The 13,548-nt window shown below is 39.0% G+C and overlaps 5 protein-coding genes across 6 annotated transcripts; 3 read left to right on the forward strand and 2 right to left on the reverse strand.

Moving 5' to 3' along the window:
* The first annotated feature begins 1,235 nt into the window (after positions 1-1,235).
* Positions 1,236-3,831, forward strand: LOC106305816. The gene is made up of 10 exons (XM_013742212.1): positions 1,236-1,584; positions 1,651-1,720; positions 1,800-1,924; positions 2,051-2,159; positions 2,271-2,334; positions 2,416-2,471; positions 2,594-2,701; positions 2,921-3,070; positions 3,192-3,362; positions 3,486-3,831. The coding sequence occupies exons 1-10, from the start codon at positions 1,376-1,378 to the stop codon at positions 3,717-3,719; spliced, it is 1,296 nt and encodes a 431-aa protein (XP_013597666.1). The 5' UTR covers positions 1,236-1,375; the 3' UTR covers positions 3,720-3,831.
* Positions 3,768-5,110, reverse strand: LOC106305817. The gene is made up of 4 exons (XM_013742213.1): positions 4,623-5,110; positions 4,500-4,537; positions 4,336-4,427; positions 3,768-4,077 (listed from the first exon to the last, which is right to left on the reverse strand). Exons 1-4 carry the CDS (start codon positions 4,970-4,972, stop codon positions 3,940-3,942), a joined length of 618 nt encoding a protein of 205 aa, XP_013597667.1. The 5' UTR covers positions 4,973-5,110; the 3' UTR covers positions 3,768-3,939.
* A 449-nt stretch (positions 5,111-5,559) lies between these two features.
* Positions 5,560-8,006, reverse strand: LOC106305815 (eukaryotic peptide chain release factor subunit 1-1). The gene is made up of 3 exons (XM_013742211.1): positions 7,920-8,006; positions 5,950-7,390; positions 5,560-5,870 (listed from the first exon to the last, which is right to left on the reverse strand). The coding sequence occupies exon 2, from the start codon at positions 7,382-7,384 to the stop codon at positions 6,080-6,082; it is 1,305 nt and encodes a 434-aa protein (XP_013597665.1). The 5' UTR covers positions 7,385-7,390; positions 7,920-8,006; the 3' UTR covers positions 5,560-5,870; positions 5,950-6,079.
* Positions 8,007-8,242: 236 nt separating this feature from the next.
* Positions 8,243-9,498, forward strand: LOC106303802 (NADH dehydrogenase [ubiquinone] 1 alpha subcomplex subunit 2). Its single transcript, XM_013740128.1, has 3 exons — positions 8,243-8,382; positions 8,504-8,610; positions 9,210-9,498. The coding sequence occupies exons 1-3, from the start codon at positions 8,297-8,299 to the stop codon at positions 9,311-9,313; spliced, it is 297 nt and encodes a 98-aa protein (XP_013595582.1). The 5' UTR covers positions 8,243-8,296; the 3' UTR covers positions 9,314-9,498.
* A 471-nt stretch (positions 9,499-9,969) lies between these two features.
* On the forward strand, positions 9,970-12,500 carry LOC106304446 (heparan-alpha-glucosaminide N-acetyltransferase). Of its 2 annotated transcripts, none has more exons than XR_001262750.1 (13): positions 9,970-10,252; positions 10,351-10,488; positions 10,577-10,658; positions 10,732-10,808; positions 10,893-10,999; positions 11,067-11,166; positions 11,251-11,367; positions 11,471-11,554; positions 11,641-11,707; positions 11,852-11,930; positions 12,056-12,147; positions 12,244-12,387; positions 12,473-12,500. XR_001262750.1 is itself a non-coding variant. In XM_013740858.1 (13 exons), the coding sequence occupies exons 1-13, from the start codon at positions 10,070-10,072 to the stop codon at positions 12,497-12,499; spliced, it is 1,305 nt and encodes a 434-aa protein (XP_013596312.1). In that variant the 5' UTR covers positions 9,970-10,069; the 3' UTR covers position 12,500. The 2 variants fall into 2 exon arrangements, 1 of the variants encoding a protein (XP_013596312.1); XM_013740858.1 differs by having other exon boundaries at positions 11,463-11,554.
* Positions 12,501-13,548: the final 1,048 nt, after the last annotated feature.

The raw sequence follows: 13,548 nt of genomic DNA on the forward strand, positions 1-13,548 counted from the left end.
GTTTATGATTTTCTCTAATATCTTTTATAATTTCAAATAGTTCTTAGAAACAAGATTCATATAGATCTTAGATTATTAATAAGTTTTATAAGTTTTTAAAGATTCTTAGATCTTTAGATATTCAAATAATTTTAGAATCAAGATTCATATAGATCTTAGATTCAAGATTAATATTTGTGATAATTTTAGATCTATAGATTTTTATAAGTTTTATGATTCAAATAGATCTAATAATCAGGATTCAGATATGTGGTGTTCTTAGATTTTATGGATAGATTAGTTTACCTTTTAGAAAACACCAAATTGATCTGAATGGACCACCGTGAGAGAGAGCTGATCCGCGGATGAGCTGGTTGAGAGAGAGGGGGAGGAGCTGGCCGGAAAACCGTGAGAGGGATAGATTTGGCCGGCGGAGCAAGGCTGAGGGCCGGAAGAGATGGCCGGAAAAGAGATGATCGTCGGCGGATGGGATTGCTCCGGTGGAGAGAGTCTCGTGCTGACAACGTGTTAAGATTTGAGAGAAGATTTGTGAGAATGTGTTGTCTATTTCTTATTGCTTACACCACTATATATAGTGGTTCATACAAGGTGGAGTCAAAGGGAGAATTGAATACAAAGATAATCTACATAATGACATGGTCAAACTCATAAATACTAAGGTTGAATGGGTCTTCCATGTGGCTGAATGTAAACCTCTAATGAACTCTAGTCTTGAACTTGTATGGTGTAGGTTATGGACCACCCACTTCATGATTCATAACAAATTTTCAATTATCCAAAATTTTATCTAAAATCTAATCTGAGGAGTCGAAATTACCAAAAAAATTACCCGATTACCCGAATTATATTTATGAAAATATGATTGTTTTTACCCTAAACTCGAAACCATAACCGCAAACTCTAACCCAAAACATAAAATGTATTCATAATACCAAAAATATACTATAATACAAAAATATAACTAATATATACAAGAAATTTCAGGTATTTCAAATATGTGATGGGATCTCGGTTAGGACATAGACCAGAAACAAAATCCGTATGAATATTTTAGCCTAGACTTGACTGAATCGAACCTGTAATTTTTTTGTTTGTTCTCATTCAAATTTTGTGAAAAATAAAAAACTCAAGTCTATAAAAAATTAACATGTAGGCGGATTAAAATCTAGTTGTTTTAAAAAATATATATATTATTTATGGGTGAATTGTTCACACAATATTTGCGTAAGCAGGGAGTGAACAAAGAGGCTGTTACAGTCATAGAAGTCCGATACGTACACGACTCCGATTTCAAAAAAACCCAATCAAAAATCAAATCTCTCGACGAAGAACCTCGAATTGCGATTTCAGCTCAGCTCTCCAATCGTTGCAAACTATGACTACTTGTGGCCTCTGGACGCCGCCGTCTTTCTCTCCCCGCCGGAGACTCTGTAACTTCTCTTCCAGCCGCCGGTCTCCACTCTCGGTGATCAGATTCGACGAAGAGCGCGTCTCACGAAGAGTCTTCTGCAGCGACAACCAGGAGAACACCAATAAGGATCGGCCTCAACCTTCCGGAATCCAAGTCTACGGCGAGATCGAGAGGTAAAGCCACTTTCAGATTCTTCGTTAATCTCACTGTTTACGAATCGATTCGACTCGATTCTTCAGGTTGCTAACAGAGACTGTCAAGCAATCTCAAAGTAGCTTCGCTGGATCGGCCGACTGGTCAGAAGTAGAGGTGTGTGTTTAATGGTGGTGATTGATGGTTCTTTGGCTGTATTGGATGTGAGTGTTGATTCACTGAGCTTGTGTTGTAGGGAGCATGGGTGCTCAGACCTAGAAACTCGAATCCAAAGATGGTTGCTCATTTCATTGGAGGGATATTCGTTGGTGCAGCGCCTCAGCTTACCTATCGACTGTTTCTTGAGAGATTAGCTGAGAAGTAAGGATGCTTTTTTTTTATATATGATTCTTGTATTATTTGAGTCAATTCTTTTGATCAGTTTTTATTTAAAAGAAGGTATACTACTAGTCTGACTCTCTAAGTTGTTATGTTCATGTTGTGCAGGGATGTTTTGGTTATTGCCACACCATATGCTAGTGGTTTTGACCACTTCGCTATTGCCGATGAAGTTCAATTTAAGTTTGATAGATGCTGCCGATCTCTACATGAATCTGTGAGTGAATCATGTTCTAGCTTCTTTTTTTTTGCTCCTGGATATAAACATACATTGGTGTTCGTATATTGGAACATAGGATTTCAATAGTAATTACTTTTCTTTCAACAGGTGCAGGATCTTCCATCTTTTGGGATCGGTCATTCATTGGGTTCCCTCATTCACCTTCTCATTGGTAACTATTGTGAATGTATAAAAAACTGATTCAGCTCTCATTAGTTTTTTTTTTTATTGAGTTGGTTTGCTTGTAATTCAGGATCAAGGTATGCTGTTCAGCGAAATGGAAATGTATTTATGGCATTCAACAACAAGGTAAATTTATATTGTAGACTTCCCAGACTAGCTTTCCAATAGATGAAGACTATGTGATCTGTCGTCACACCTATCACAGAACATGTAAAGGTGAAATCTTTATGGAACCTCTAATTTTGCAGGAAGCGAGCTTAGCTATCCCTTTGTTCTCCCCAGTTCTCGTCCCCATGGCTCAAAGCCTTGGACCACTCTTATCACAGGTTGCAACATCCCCGACAGTCCGCCTTGGGGTGAGCTTCTGATTCCTTTGCTTTCGGTGATTGTGTTTGATCTAATTCGTTTCCTAACTTAAGAAGTTCCGTCATGACTCTACTAACTTAACTCCTTGATGATTTTTGTTTCTCTAATTTTGATATTTGACACATTAAGTAGCTCTGCTTTCTACCTTGTCTATCCTCTTTCTTTGTTGATGTTGTTGGCAAATAACTAACAACAAAAGCTACTTGCAGGCAGAGATGACCCGAAAGCAATTAGAAACTCTCAGCCCTCCCATCATGAAGCAAATTCTACCATTAGTGGAACAGCTCCCTCCCTTGTACATGGACTTGGTAAAAGGAAGAGAAGATTTTATTCCGAAACCAGAAGAAACAAGACGCCTAGTATGTGACCCCTATAATGATCTTGTATTTATGTTTCATCATGGAGCCTTATCTCGTCTTGATAACCATATATCACACTACATCATTACTAATTGAGAGATTCTTGCTAATTTATCTTCAGATAAGATCCTACTATGGAATCTCAAGGAATCTGTTGATAAAGTTCGAGGATGATTCAATAGATGAAACACCAATCCTAGCCCAGGTTCTTGGCGTGGAATCATCCATAAGCTCAAAGCTAGACATGTCTATCCGTACACTTCCAGGGGATCACGGTCTTCCTCTGCAACAGGTACTGAGTTCGGTTTTAACACAGTGAAGATACTCTTCAAAAACACCGAACAGCAGAAACTTTTTTTTGTTGCTCTGAATGAGGTCGTAACATTGAAAGCGATTTATGTTGGTATCTGGTCAGGCCCTTCCCGATGTCCCACCAGCAATGGCTGACGCTGTGAACCGAGGAAGTGAGTTCTTGGCGAATATGGCTGTTGGAACACCGTGGGAGTCTGTAGCTAAAGAGGTTGGAGGTACACTTGGAATGGACTCGAAGATTCTTCGTGCATATACGTCCAAAGATCTTGCCCAGCTCGTGGATGCAATCACATCTTGGATGGCTTCAAATATGGGTCCAAAACTTCTGAGATCATAGTGTTGTTACTCATGTACACAAAGTAAACTAATAATACAGGTAAATGTATACATAAAAGTTGACTGAATTATCTCATATGCTTATAATGTTATTATAACTTTGTTTGTAGACATCATTACATATATATTTTAGCATTCTAGAACGCATAAGGGTCTCTCAACAAAGTTGATAGAGACTTGTTCAACCAAAAACGGTAAGCACACTTGAAGTGTACACGGGCCTACTCTTCGTGATAGAGATACAGGCCGAGACCAAATCGAGCACAAGCTCTGCAAAATGCCATTTCCTCAGCTGCAGCAACTGGATCCTCGATGTGATCATCAGTGATCGTTACTGTCCCTGTCGATTCACGGTGTGCCTGCATTACATGGAAACTTCAGCTTCTTTTGAAAAGTGTGACACACAGAGAAAAGAAAGAGACAAAAAACTTGGTCATGTATCTACATAAGTCGCAACACGAGACAAACAAACCGGCTCTTAATGATTTTAACATAATAGTATACTGTGAAAGCTACTATTAAGATACATGAGCTAAGGATACCAGCAGGGTCTTTCCTCTAGGAAGAGACAATGAGGCAGAACAGGAAGAGAAAGTGAATGTGGAGGAGCGTCTTACCTCACCATCAGAGCCACGAATGGTAAGACGATAAACAACAGTGACATTACCATTCTCTGAGAAAATGACGTCACGAACCTCCCCACACCAACCTGAAGAACAAAAGAGAATAAGATTAGTCTCTGCAGAGAAAACTACAAGATGCAATGTTCGGTGGTACAGACCAGGTGCGTAGAAGCTGAGCATACGATTAGCATGGAACCTACAAACAAAACTCCAAGAGTTCAGATCGAGAAGCAGCAGCAGCAACAAAGATTTAAATTAGTGAAGGGATCAAAATCGAGTACCAAGGGATGAAACCAGAAGAAGCAGCACTGGATCCAGGATCGTGGCTCTTGACGATGTTATCAGGGATCTTCTTGTTGAGATCGCGAAGTATCTCAATCAGAGGCCGAGTGATGGAGGAAGAGGACGAGAACTTGTCCAAAGGCACTACATAGTTCGAGTTAGGTACCGCTTTTTTCTTCCCGGCGTCTCCAACTCCACCGCTGCTGCATATGACTCCACGCCACGCCGTTAACGTTTCCCGGCGAACCGCGACAGTTCCTGGGAAGAATCTTCCGGTGAGCGCATCGGCGGCAGTAGATGGTGTGGGGTTTTTGAAGATCGTAGTGGAGGTCTGCATTTGCAAAGCCATTTTTTTTGTTTCTAGCAGCAAAAACTCTGATTTAAGACAGAACAGGAAAAGAGTGAGACGAGATTTGTCCGCTACTTAACGTGCTGCTTTCTTCTCTCTTTGTAGTAGGTGAAGGTGGGATAGGTGGGGAAACTCAAACCAACCCCCCCTTTTAAGTTTCTTTTTATTAGTATTTGACTTCAGTTTTTGATTTACAATAATGATCAATAAATGAATCAACTATCACGGATTCATTTGTTTTTGATTTACTCATGCCATATTAATATAATGATTAAAATAATGAAACATCTATTGAACAAAGAAAAAAGTAATGAAACATCTTAGAATAGTTTTCTAATTGAGCTAGAAATGTTAAATGTTATGAAATATGAATTTTTCCTCCAACAAATCTTACGTCAAAGTTAGCCAGGGTAGTTTGAACATTTGGTGGAGTTAGAAGTTCTGTTCCAGTGGCATGTATTTGGCTCTAGAGCCTGGAAGAACCTATCCAAGCATGAGTATCAATTTCAGATTTCTTGTAAATTTAAGTCGAGCGCTAAACAGGGCCTAAACAGAATCCCAATTCTCTAACGAAATTCGCTTGCATCTCTGAAACATTCTTGAATTATAAAAAGAGCAAAAAAGCTTTAATCAAAACAAAGACATAGATAGAGAAAGTGTTGTTCGTCCCCAACTTATTCAACAAATCCAAAGTCATAAAACACCCATGCTAAGCAATTGAGAAAATAGTAAAAACCCAAATCACTAAACGTTTCCTCTCACACAGAGAGTATCATACTAGTCGATAAGAAAAACACCAACCCAGAAGAAAAAAAACTCCATAATAGATGTCTCAGACATAACAAAGGTAAACCGTAGCAAGACTTCTTCACTCTCCACCAGTTTCTTCATTCTTCACCTGTTATAACACCACCATTTTAGAGACTAAGCAAAGCATTCTTAACAAAAACCTAGGTTTCAAATAGATATCCGTTTACCTTTCGAAAAGATGCTTCTTCACTTAATTTCCAATTTCTTCAGCGCGACCTCGATAGCCCACGCAGGCTGGTTCAAGCTTGGTGGTGGACCTTCTCCCTGAACCAGCGATGTTGATGACTTGATTGATTGCTATTCAGATTCATCGTCATCATAAACATCCAAATCCTCATCAAATGCAGTCATGTCAAGCTGGTAACGAAGTATCCCTCCTACTCCTCCAAACCCTCTGCAAAACTGAGACCCTTCCTGCGACTTGTTCGTCACAAACTCCAGCGCACAGCCGAAACGCTTGTACTCGTTAGCCAGCCACTCCAGCAGCGACATCTTGTCCTCCACGTCCAAGTCGTTATTGTCGACTTTGAAGTTCTCAGTGTTGGCTTCCTGCTCCTTGTTCAGGTGCTTAATCACAGTCTCACCAGTGGTGCTGTTCTTCAACACATATCTGTTGATGTCAAGGTTCTCCCATACGATTAGCGTCTCAACAGCACCTGAATCCAAAGCGTTCAGAGTATCCTCCACGCCAAACACATACTTCCCCGTGTCCTGGCTTATCTCCTCAAAGTACTTGCCTATCAAACGCTTCTCCTGGATGAACTTCACGTTGGCAAGGATCTCAGATGAAAGCTCGATGGCCTGGTTGAAACCGTTTTCTCCTCCGTATGATACGTCCACCACGTTCAGTATCTTTGCAGCAAGCCGGGGATCAAACATGTCAGACTGGCTCAGCTCAGTCTTGAAATCAGCAGAACCGGCGAGAATCAGACCAGACACATTAGGCTGACTAGTCGCAGGGTTGATGTAGTACTGCGTGGCGAGCTCGGCGGTTTTCCTCACGTAGTTGTGACGCTTCTCCATACGCAGACGCGCAAACCGAAGAGCAGACTGCCCTCCTCTCCCGTGCTTCTTCGGAAGATCAACAGAGAACTTGTGGAGCACCTCGCGGGTGTTACCGCTCAAAGTTCCAAAGAGGGTCCCGTTCCCGTCCATCACAATGAAACCAAACTTGTCATCAGACTCCAGCAGTTCATTCAGAGCTTCGGTGTGGAACTTGTTGTCGCAGAGGTAGAGAGTGTTGTTGATGGGCTTGAAAGGCTCAAAGTCAATGGTAACCTTCTTCTCCTTGCCTTCGTCGTTGACGATGGTTCCAGTGTAGAGGACAAGACCGTTGGGAGGGACCCTGTTGTAAAGTTTCAGCCTTTGCTGCGCAGAAGTGATGGCACCCAGAACAGACTGGCGATTGACTCTGCTCTTGATGTTCGAAGCAGTTCCATACTCATCGCCCAACATCTTAGTGACACGAGAAACCTGATCACGCGGAGGCATGATGAGGGAGATCATGCTAGTTCCATTGCCCCTGGCAGCTTCAAGGGACTTGATGAGCTTCTTAATCTTCCATATCTCAATGTTCTTGTCGTCACCATGATTGTCTCCCATTTTAACCTGTAAAGACCACAAAACAGAAGCTAGTTAATACCGATAAACATAATCCTCAATCAAATACTCTTAAAGGTCGTAAGACCAAATCAATTCATCCAAATACCAAAAAAACAATCTCTTAGATCTACCCTTTAAATAAATTCTCCAAAAAACAATCTCTTAGAGAATAGCTGATCTAATATAACATCTGACCTAATCATGAGAAAAAAGCATAACAGAACCCTAAAAATACGATTCAAGATAATCAAAACAGAAACCATATAATAAATCATAATATAAAAAAAAAAAAGTAGATCCCAGATTATAAGTTTCGCTCACACACAATCTTATAAAATAATATTCAACTCATGAAACCTACCTAATCGCAAGAAAAATCCGAAAGACAATTTACAGTTAGAGATCAAAAATTCATCAAAAGAAATAACAATGAACACATACAAACAAGCATCTGATAGATCGAAACGAGCGATTATCAATCAAACAATTAGCAAAACGTAAGAACATCCCCAAAAGATGAAGATCGGAAAATCACCTGAAGAAAAGCTCACGCGAGGGAAGGAGAGGGATTGCGTATTCCTTCGAGAGAGCTTTTTTTTCCGTGTCTGAAAGCAATCAATGTGGTGGCAGAGAAAGAGTATTTATATTGTTTGTTTATGCAGAGACGTGACCTAGTCGTTAACCGACCTTACTGTACTCTTTTAATGGGCCTAAGCCCAATAAAGTATTTATAATGTTTGTTTATGCAGAGACGTAAGTCACCCCCACCTTTAACCGACCTTAATGGACTCTCTTAATGGGCCTAAGCCCAATATCTTAAACATTTCCATTTTCCCTTTTTCACTTCCCACCCGCACAGAGAGTTTCGTCATTTGTACAACTGTAGAAGGAGAGGAAGAAGAAGTAGGAGCGATGGCATGGAGAGGAAACATATCGAAGTCTCTCAAAGAGCTCAGGATTCTCCTCTGTCAATCTTCCCCAGCTAGCGCTTCCACCAGGTTTCTCTCCATCTTCCTTCTTTCGTCTTTTGATCAAACCAAAATCTGTGAGATCGGCGAATTCGATAGACCATTTTTAGGGTTTTCGATTGTGTATGAAGGGGGTTTTGATTCGTTTCAGGACGTTCGTGGAGAAGAATTACAAAGATTTGAAGACTCTGAACCCTAAGTTCCCTTTCCTGATCCGCGAATGCAGTGGGATCCAGCCTCAGATGTGGGCCAGATATGGTATTATCCTTTAAAACCTTGGCTATCGATGATAATGTATTGTGTTGTAACAACGATGCATAGTTGGTTTTGTGCTTTTAAGATCATCTGCATAGTGCCTAAGCCGCCTAGATGATTACTTGAATTGATTGCCGTGTGTAACCCCTAGGGAACTGGTCATTCTCATTGCTAGCTAGATAATAGAGAATGCGACTGTTTGACTTTGATGTGGATGCCATAATTATATTTTGTGTTCCTCTCTTTTCTTCTGGTTTTGAGCAGCTAAAATTATTGAGGCCATCTTCTGTTAAGAGAACTTCATCATCTTGAATCTGTCGTGGTGTGAAAGTAAATAGTACTGGAAATCATGTCTCTTATCCTGCAATACAGAGAATCTGTGCTCATGCAAATGAGTATGTTTAGGAAGGTGATAGCTTTGAGCTCAGAGAGGATCATTCAACAATTGTTTAACAAAAATCTGCCTTTCATGACTGTTATAGGGGGTTAGGTGAAAGTAACGCTTGTGCATAATGGGCCAACATTTTTGTATTCGACTTTGGCGACTAGTATCATCTGTTTATTGTGTCTTCGTTAACTTGTGCTTGGCTTACTTGTGGTAGATATGGGAGTGGAGAGGTGTGTAAACTTGGATGGTATGAACGAGTCACAGATTCTCAAGTCTCTTGAAGACCTTGTGAAAGCCGGAGGAGCTACAAAAGCCTAAAAGGTTTTTTATTTTTAACCTGAGATGATCCCGAATAAGATACAAACTTGAAATACATTCAATCTTGACGGTTCCTGTTATTCTATTACTTTGCAACTACTTGGGTGTCATATCGCCTTTCGTTTTTGTTTGTACTCCTTGAACTTGTTATCAAATGAACCTTCCGTATGATTGTTGAAAACATATTAGAAAGAGGATCTAAATAAACATGATAGGTGTAGAGGTCACTTAGAGCAATTATAATCTAATTTGTGTGAGGTTTGTGATTTATTCCCGATATAACACTCATGAATTCTCAATTCTAACCAAATTTTATATTCAATGATTTTGCTAGTTGAAGTGTCAAAATCCTGATTACGCAATTTCATGCCCAAAATCATAGTATAACTTTATATATATCAATATATAAAACTGTAAAGTTGCATTACATGTAAATTTTCGTGAGCTTTCCCTTACTCGAAGGCCCATAAAGAGAGAGAGAATCATCTATCAGTCTTTTGAGAGCGAATCAAGTTCGTAACTGACGGCAAAAACTGAAGGTCCAATCCCAAGTGAGACTAGCACGTGCCAATACCAAGTTAATGAAAAAACAAAAGTGATTTAAGAACCAAACTGCTCAAGTGGCTATCCTCAAACCGTTGTCGTTAAGATAGAGATTTAGTTGTTACTCAATAAATACTAATAAGATAAGTATATTTATCCATAGATTTAGAGACGCAACAGTTTGATGAAGAAGATAGATTTGGTTTCTCTTTGATGCGGACGGAACTGGCAATGTACGAACCAATCAAAAGCACCGACGACGGTGATCAATGGCGTGAGAAGAAAGACATCGAGTCCGCTTCCTCTCTCCAGATTTCTTCTCATCACCGTCCTTATCTCTCTTCCGACAAGGAACGATTAGTTTCTCTCGACGTCTTCCGTGGTCTTACCGTCACCGTGAGTTGCTCTCTAACCTTGTTTTCATCGCTTACCCCTTTTTCTAGTTACAGTTTAAATCTCTTACGTCTTATGTTGTTGTGTATGTTAAATAACAGTTGATGATACTTGTGGATGATGTTGGAGGGATATTCCCAGCTATTAACCATTCACCTTGGGACGGTGTAACGCTTGCTGATTTAGTCATGCCTTTTTTCCTTTTCATTGTCGGTGTCTCTCTTGCCTTTGCTTATAAGGTAGTATGTGAATATTACTACTCTTTAATTAACTTCTTTTACTCTGATTCTGATCTTCCTCTGTTTTTTTTTTTTTTTTTGGTTACAGAACTTGTCATGCAAGTATGCTGCAACAAGAAAGGCTTTGCTTCGATCCTTTAAGCTCCTTTCACTTGGTCTTTTTCTCCAAGGTTTGGTTTCTTTATTCTAACCATGTGCTGTGAAAGTCCTCAAGTAGCTCTCTATATGTCATTGTCTTTGCAGGGGGATTCATTCATGGCCTCAACAACTTAACATATGGAATAGATATAGAGAAAATTAGACTCATGGGCATATTACAGGTATATATTGGTCTTTTTCCTTCCTTCCTTCTATCTCTGCCCAATACATGTAACGTTCTAGACGTTTTCTTGTTATGTTTCCAGAGAATAGCTATAGCATACTTAGTTGCAGCACTGTGCGAGATTTGGTTTAAAGGAAACCATAATGTCACCTCAGAGCTATCTATGATCAAGAAATACAAATTTCACTGGTAAAACTGTCTTTTAATTTCATATCTCAAAATTCTCATTGATGATATTATCGTTTTTATCTGACAGGGTGGTGGCCTTTGTTATTACAACAACATATTTGTCCATGCTATACGGATTATACGTGCCAGACTGGGAATATCAAGACCAAGGATCAACAACATTCTTGGTTGGATAATTGTTCTCATCTTCCTTCTACATACCTTACCTTAAATATTATGTACCGCTTCTAAACATGTTTAGGAATGTGAAGGTGAAATGTGGGGTAAGAGGAAACACTGGACCAGGCTGTAATGCAGTTGGAATGCTTGACCGTATGTTACTAGGGATACATCATCTCTACAGGAAACCTGTATATGCACGGACCAAGGTTCTTATATTTAAATCATGTGCTTTTTTTCTTTTTTTTTCTCAATATCTGTTCTTTGTTCGTTTTCATTTGTTCTCTTATATCTTCTTCATCAGCAATGCAGTATATATTCTCCACACAATGGGCCATTACCTCCAGGCGCTCCTTCTTGGTGTCAAGCGCCTTTTGATCCCGAAGGCCTTCTCAGGTTTCTTGCTTCTCTACTGCAGCAAAATAATATGAGTTAAATATTATTACTGATCACAAAGTAACTTGCAAGTTTGTTTATTGTAGTTCCTTGATGGCCACCGTTACATGCCTAGTGGGTTTGCATTACGGCCATATTATCATCCACTTCAAGGTAGATATTATCATTAATTATTGTAATGCTAGTTTCCTCTAGTTTTAGTGAACTGAAGTTAGGGTATCAGTTTCATTAGCATTTTTGTTCTCATCTTGTCTGAAACTTACTTTTGTATCTCTGTAAATTGACTTTTTTTTACAGGATCACAAAAGGCGTCTGAATCAATGGATTTTACGTTCTTTTTGTCTTCTGATGTTAGGTCTCGCACTTGACCTCTTTGGTATTGTCCTTGACTCTTCTTTGCAAGATCAAAATACCTTATAAATCACAAGTTTGCATCGAAATAGCATTAATACAAACAGTTTAGTAATGTTATTATTATTATTATTTTTCGGTTGCTTGCAGGAATGCATCTAAACAAACCTCTGTACACATTGAGTTACGTGTGTGTCACGGCAGGCGCTTCTGGATTTCTGTTCTCCACTATATACCTAATGGTTTGCTATTATATATTATGAATCTCTTGTTTTATAGAAGAAACACTTTGTAACAATGTAAAATGTAAATCTCTCTCTCAATCTCTGTCCCCATAGGTTGATGTTTATGGATACAAACGAGCAAGTCTTGTGCTACAGTGGATGGGAATACACGCCTTGCCCATCTACGTTCTCATTGCATGCAATCTTGTCTTTCTAATCATTCATGGGTTCTACTGGAAGAAACCTATTAACAATCTCGTAAGTTTTACTTCTTTCTCTTTTGTCTTACGTTAATGATTGTTCGAACTCTTGTGTTGGAACTCAAAATGTTCTTGTTTTTCAGCTTCATTTGATCGGAATTGGGAAGTGAAGAAGAGAAAGGAGGTGAAACAAGCGTATGCCAAGAAACAATAGTCATTAGCCATCTTCATCATCTTATTCCATTGTCTTCCCATATTCATTCATTCACCTATAGAATCCAATCTATTCTAGTTTTGTATATCGAATCTCCCCATGCTTTTCACATTTTCTGCTGATATCTTTATAGTATTTTCAACCACATCGTTTCCATACTATAACATGATGAAAAATTATTTTTAAAGTACAAGTGGATGCGGTAAAGATCAATGGTTGTATTTGACCCTGTTAAGCCGTCGCAGATGCAACTTACCAATCAAACGTTATACCTAATACAGTTATATAGATACATCGTATGTGTGGGGTTTATACAAAAGAGCTACTACAAAAACAAGAATTGTTTTCATTAGTGTATTAGTATTGGAAGATTACCAAATAATGAAAAGTCTTACGAAAAGGTTTCTAGAAGTTAAAGGCACTAAGAGGAGGGAGGACCAAAGTCGTTAATAACAATAATATCTAAATCCACTTTCTATTGACCACACCAACCTCTCACACCTCTTTTTCATTATTCAACATTCATATATTATTTTTCTAAATTGAAATATTCCCTCGGTTTCAACCAATATGATCTATAAAATCCGCTGGAAACTGAAACTACATATCGACAATATATACTTCTAATAAATATTCAATACATGATTCAAGGTAAGTTATGAGGGAATTCTTTGGACCGTCAACTACTTAAATCAATGTTAACAAAAGTTTCTGTCGTTTTTGTTTTGTTTTCAGAAGTTAAACATTCAAATGTATTTTAAGCACCTTTTTAGATTTTATGTAGCCATTTTAACAGAAGTAAATCCATTTCATTTTCTTCTCAAAAACTAAACCTCAAGCAAAGGCTCAACCATTGAAAGACCGCATTTCCTATATGTGTTGATTTCACCGAGTCCACAAACACGGCTAGTTATAAATATACCCCCTAGGGTAAATACCTACGGCATGAAATTGTCAACGTATAGAACGGTCGACCTTCATGCATGTCTATATAAAAGTACGTCT

The sequence above is a fragment of the Brassica oleracea genome, chromosome C7 (genome assembly GCF_000695525.1).
Source record: "Brassica oleracea var. oleracea cultivar TO1000 chromosome C7, BOL, whole genome shotgun sequence".
NCBI lineage: Eukaryota > Viridiplantae > Streptophyta > Magnoliopsida > Brassicales > Brassicaceae > Brassica > Brassica oleracea.

Bases quoted from the DNA above. Each gene is read 5' to 3' on its own strand.
- LOC106305816 (XM_013742212.1), top strand. From the start codon at position 1,376: ATGACTACTTGTGGCCTCTGGACGCCGCCGTCTTTCTCTCCCCGCCGG. The intron at 1,721-1,799 runs GTGTGTGTTTAA...CTTGTGTTGTAG, and splicing joins CCGACTGGTCAGAAGTAGAG to GGAGCATGGGTGCTCAGACC. The intron at 2,335-2,415 runs GTAACTATTGTG...CTTGTAATTCAG, and splicing joins CCTCATTCACCTTCTCATTG to GATCAAGGTATGCTGTTCAG.
- LOC106305817 (XM_013742213.1), bottom strand. From the start codon at position 4,972: ATGGCTTTGCAAATGCAGACCTCCACTACGATCTTCAAAAACCCCACA. The intron at 4,428-4,499 runs GTCTGTACCACC...TTTGTTCTTCAG, and splicing joins GCTCAGCTTCTACGCACCTG to GTTGGTGTGGGGAGGTTCGT. The intron at 4,078-4,335 runs GTAAGACGCTCC...CATGTAATGCAG, and splicing joins TTCGTGGCTCTGATGGTGAG to GCACACCGTGAATCGACAGG.
- LOC106305815 (XM_013742211.1), bottom strand. From the start codon at position 7,384: ATGGGAGACAATCATGGTGACGACAAGAACATTGAGATATGGAAGATT.
- LOC106303802 (XM_013740128.1), top strand. From the start codon at position 8,297: ATGGCATGGAGAGGAAACATATCGAAGTCTCTCAAAGAGCTCAGGATT. The intron at 8,383-8,503 runs GTTTCTCTCCAT...GATTCGTTTCAG, and splicing joins CCAGCTAGCGCTTCCACCAG to GACGTTCGTGGAGAAGAATT. The intron at 8,611-9,209 runs GTATTATCCTTT...TACTTGTGGTAG, and splicing joins TCAGATGTGGGCCAGATATG to ATATGGGAGTGGAGAGGTGT.
- LOC106304446 (XM_013740858.1), top strand. From the start codon at position 10,070: ATGCGGACGGAACTGGCAATGTACGAACCAATCAAAAGCACCGACGAC. The intron at 10,253-10,350 runs GTGAGTTGCTCT...GTTAAATAACAG, and splicing joins TCCGTGGTCTTACCGTCACC to TTGATGATACTTGTGGATGA. The intron at 11,708-11,851 runs GTAGATATTATC...TTTTTTTTACAG, and splicing joins ATATTATCATCCACTTCAAG to GATCACAAAAGGCGTCTGAA.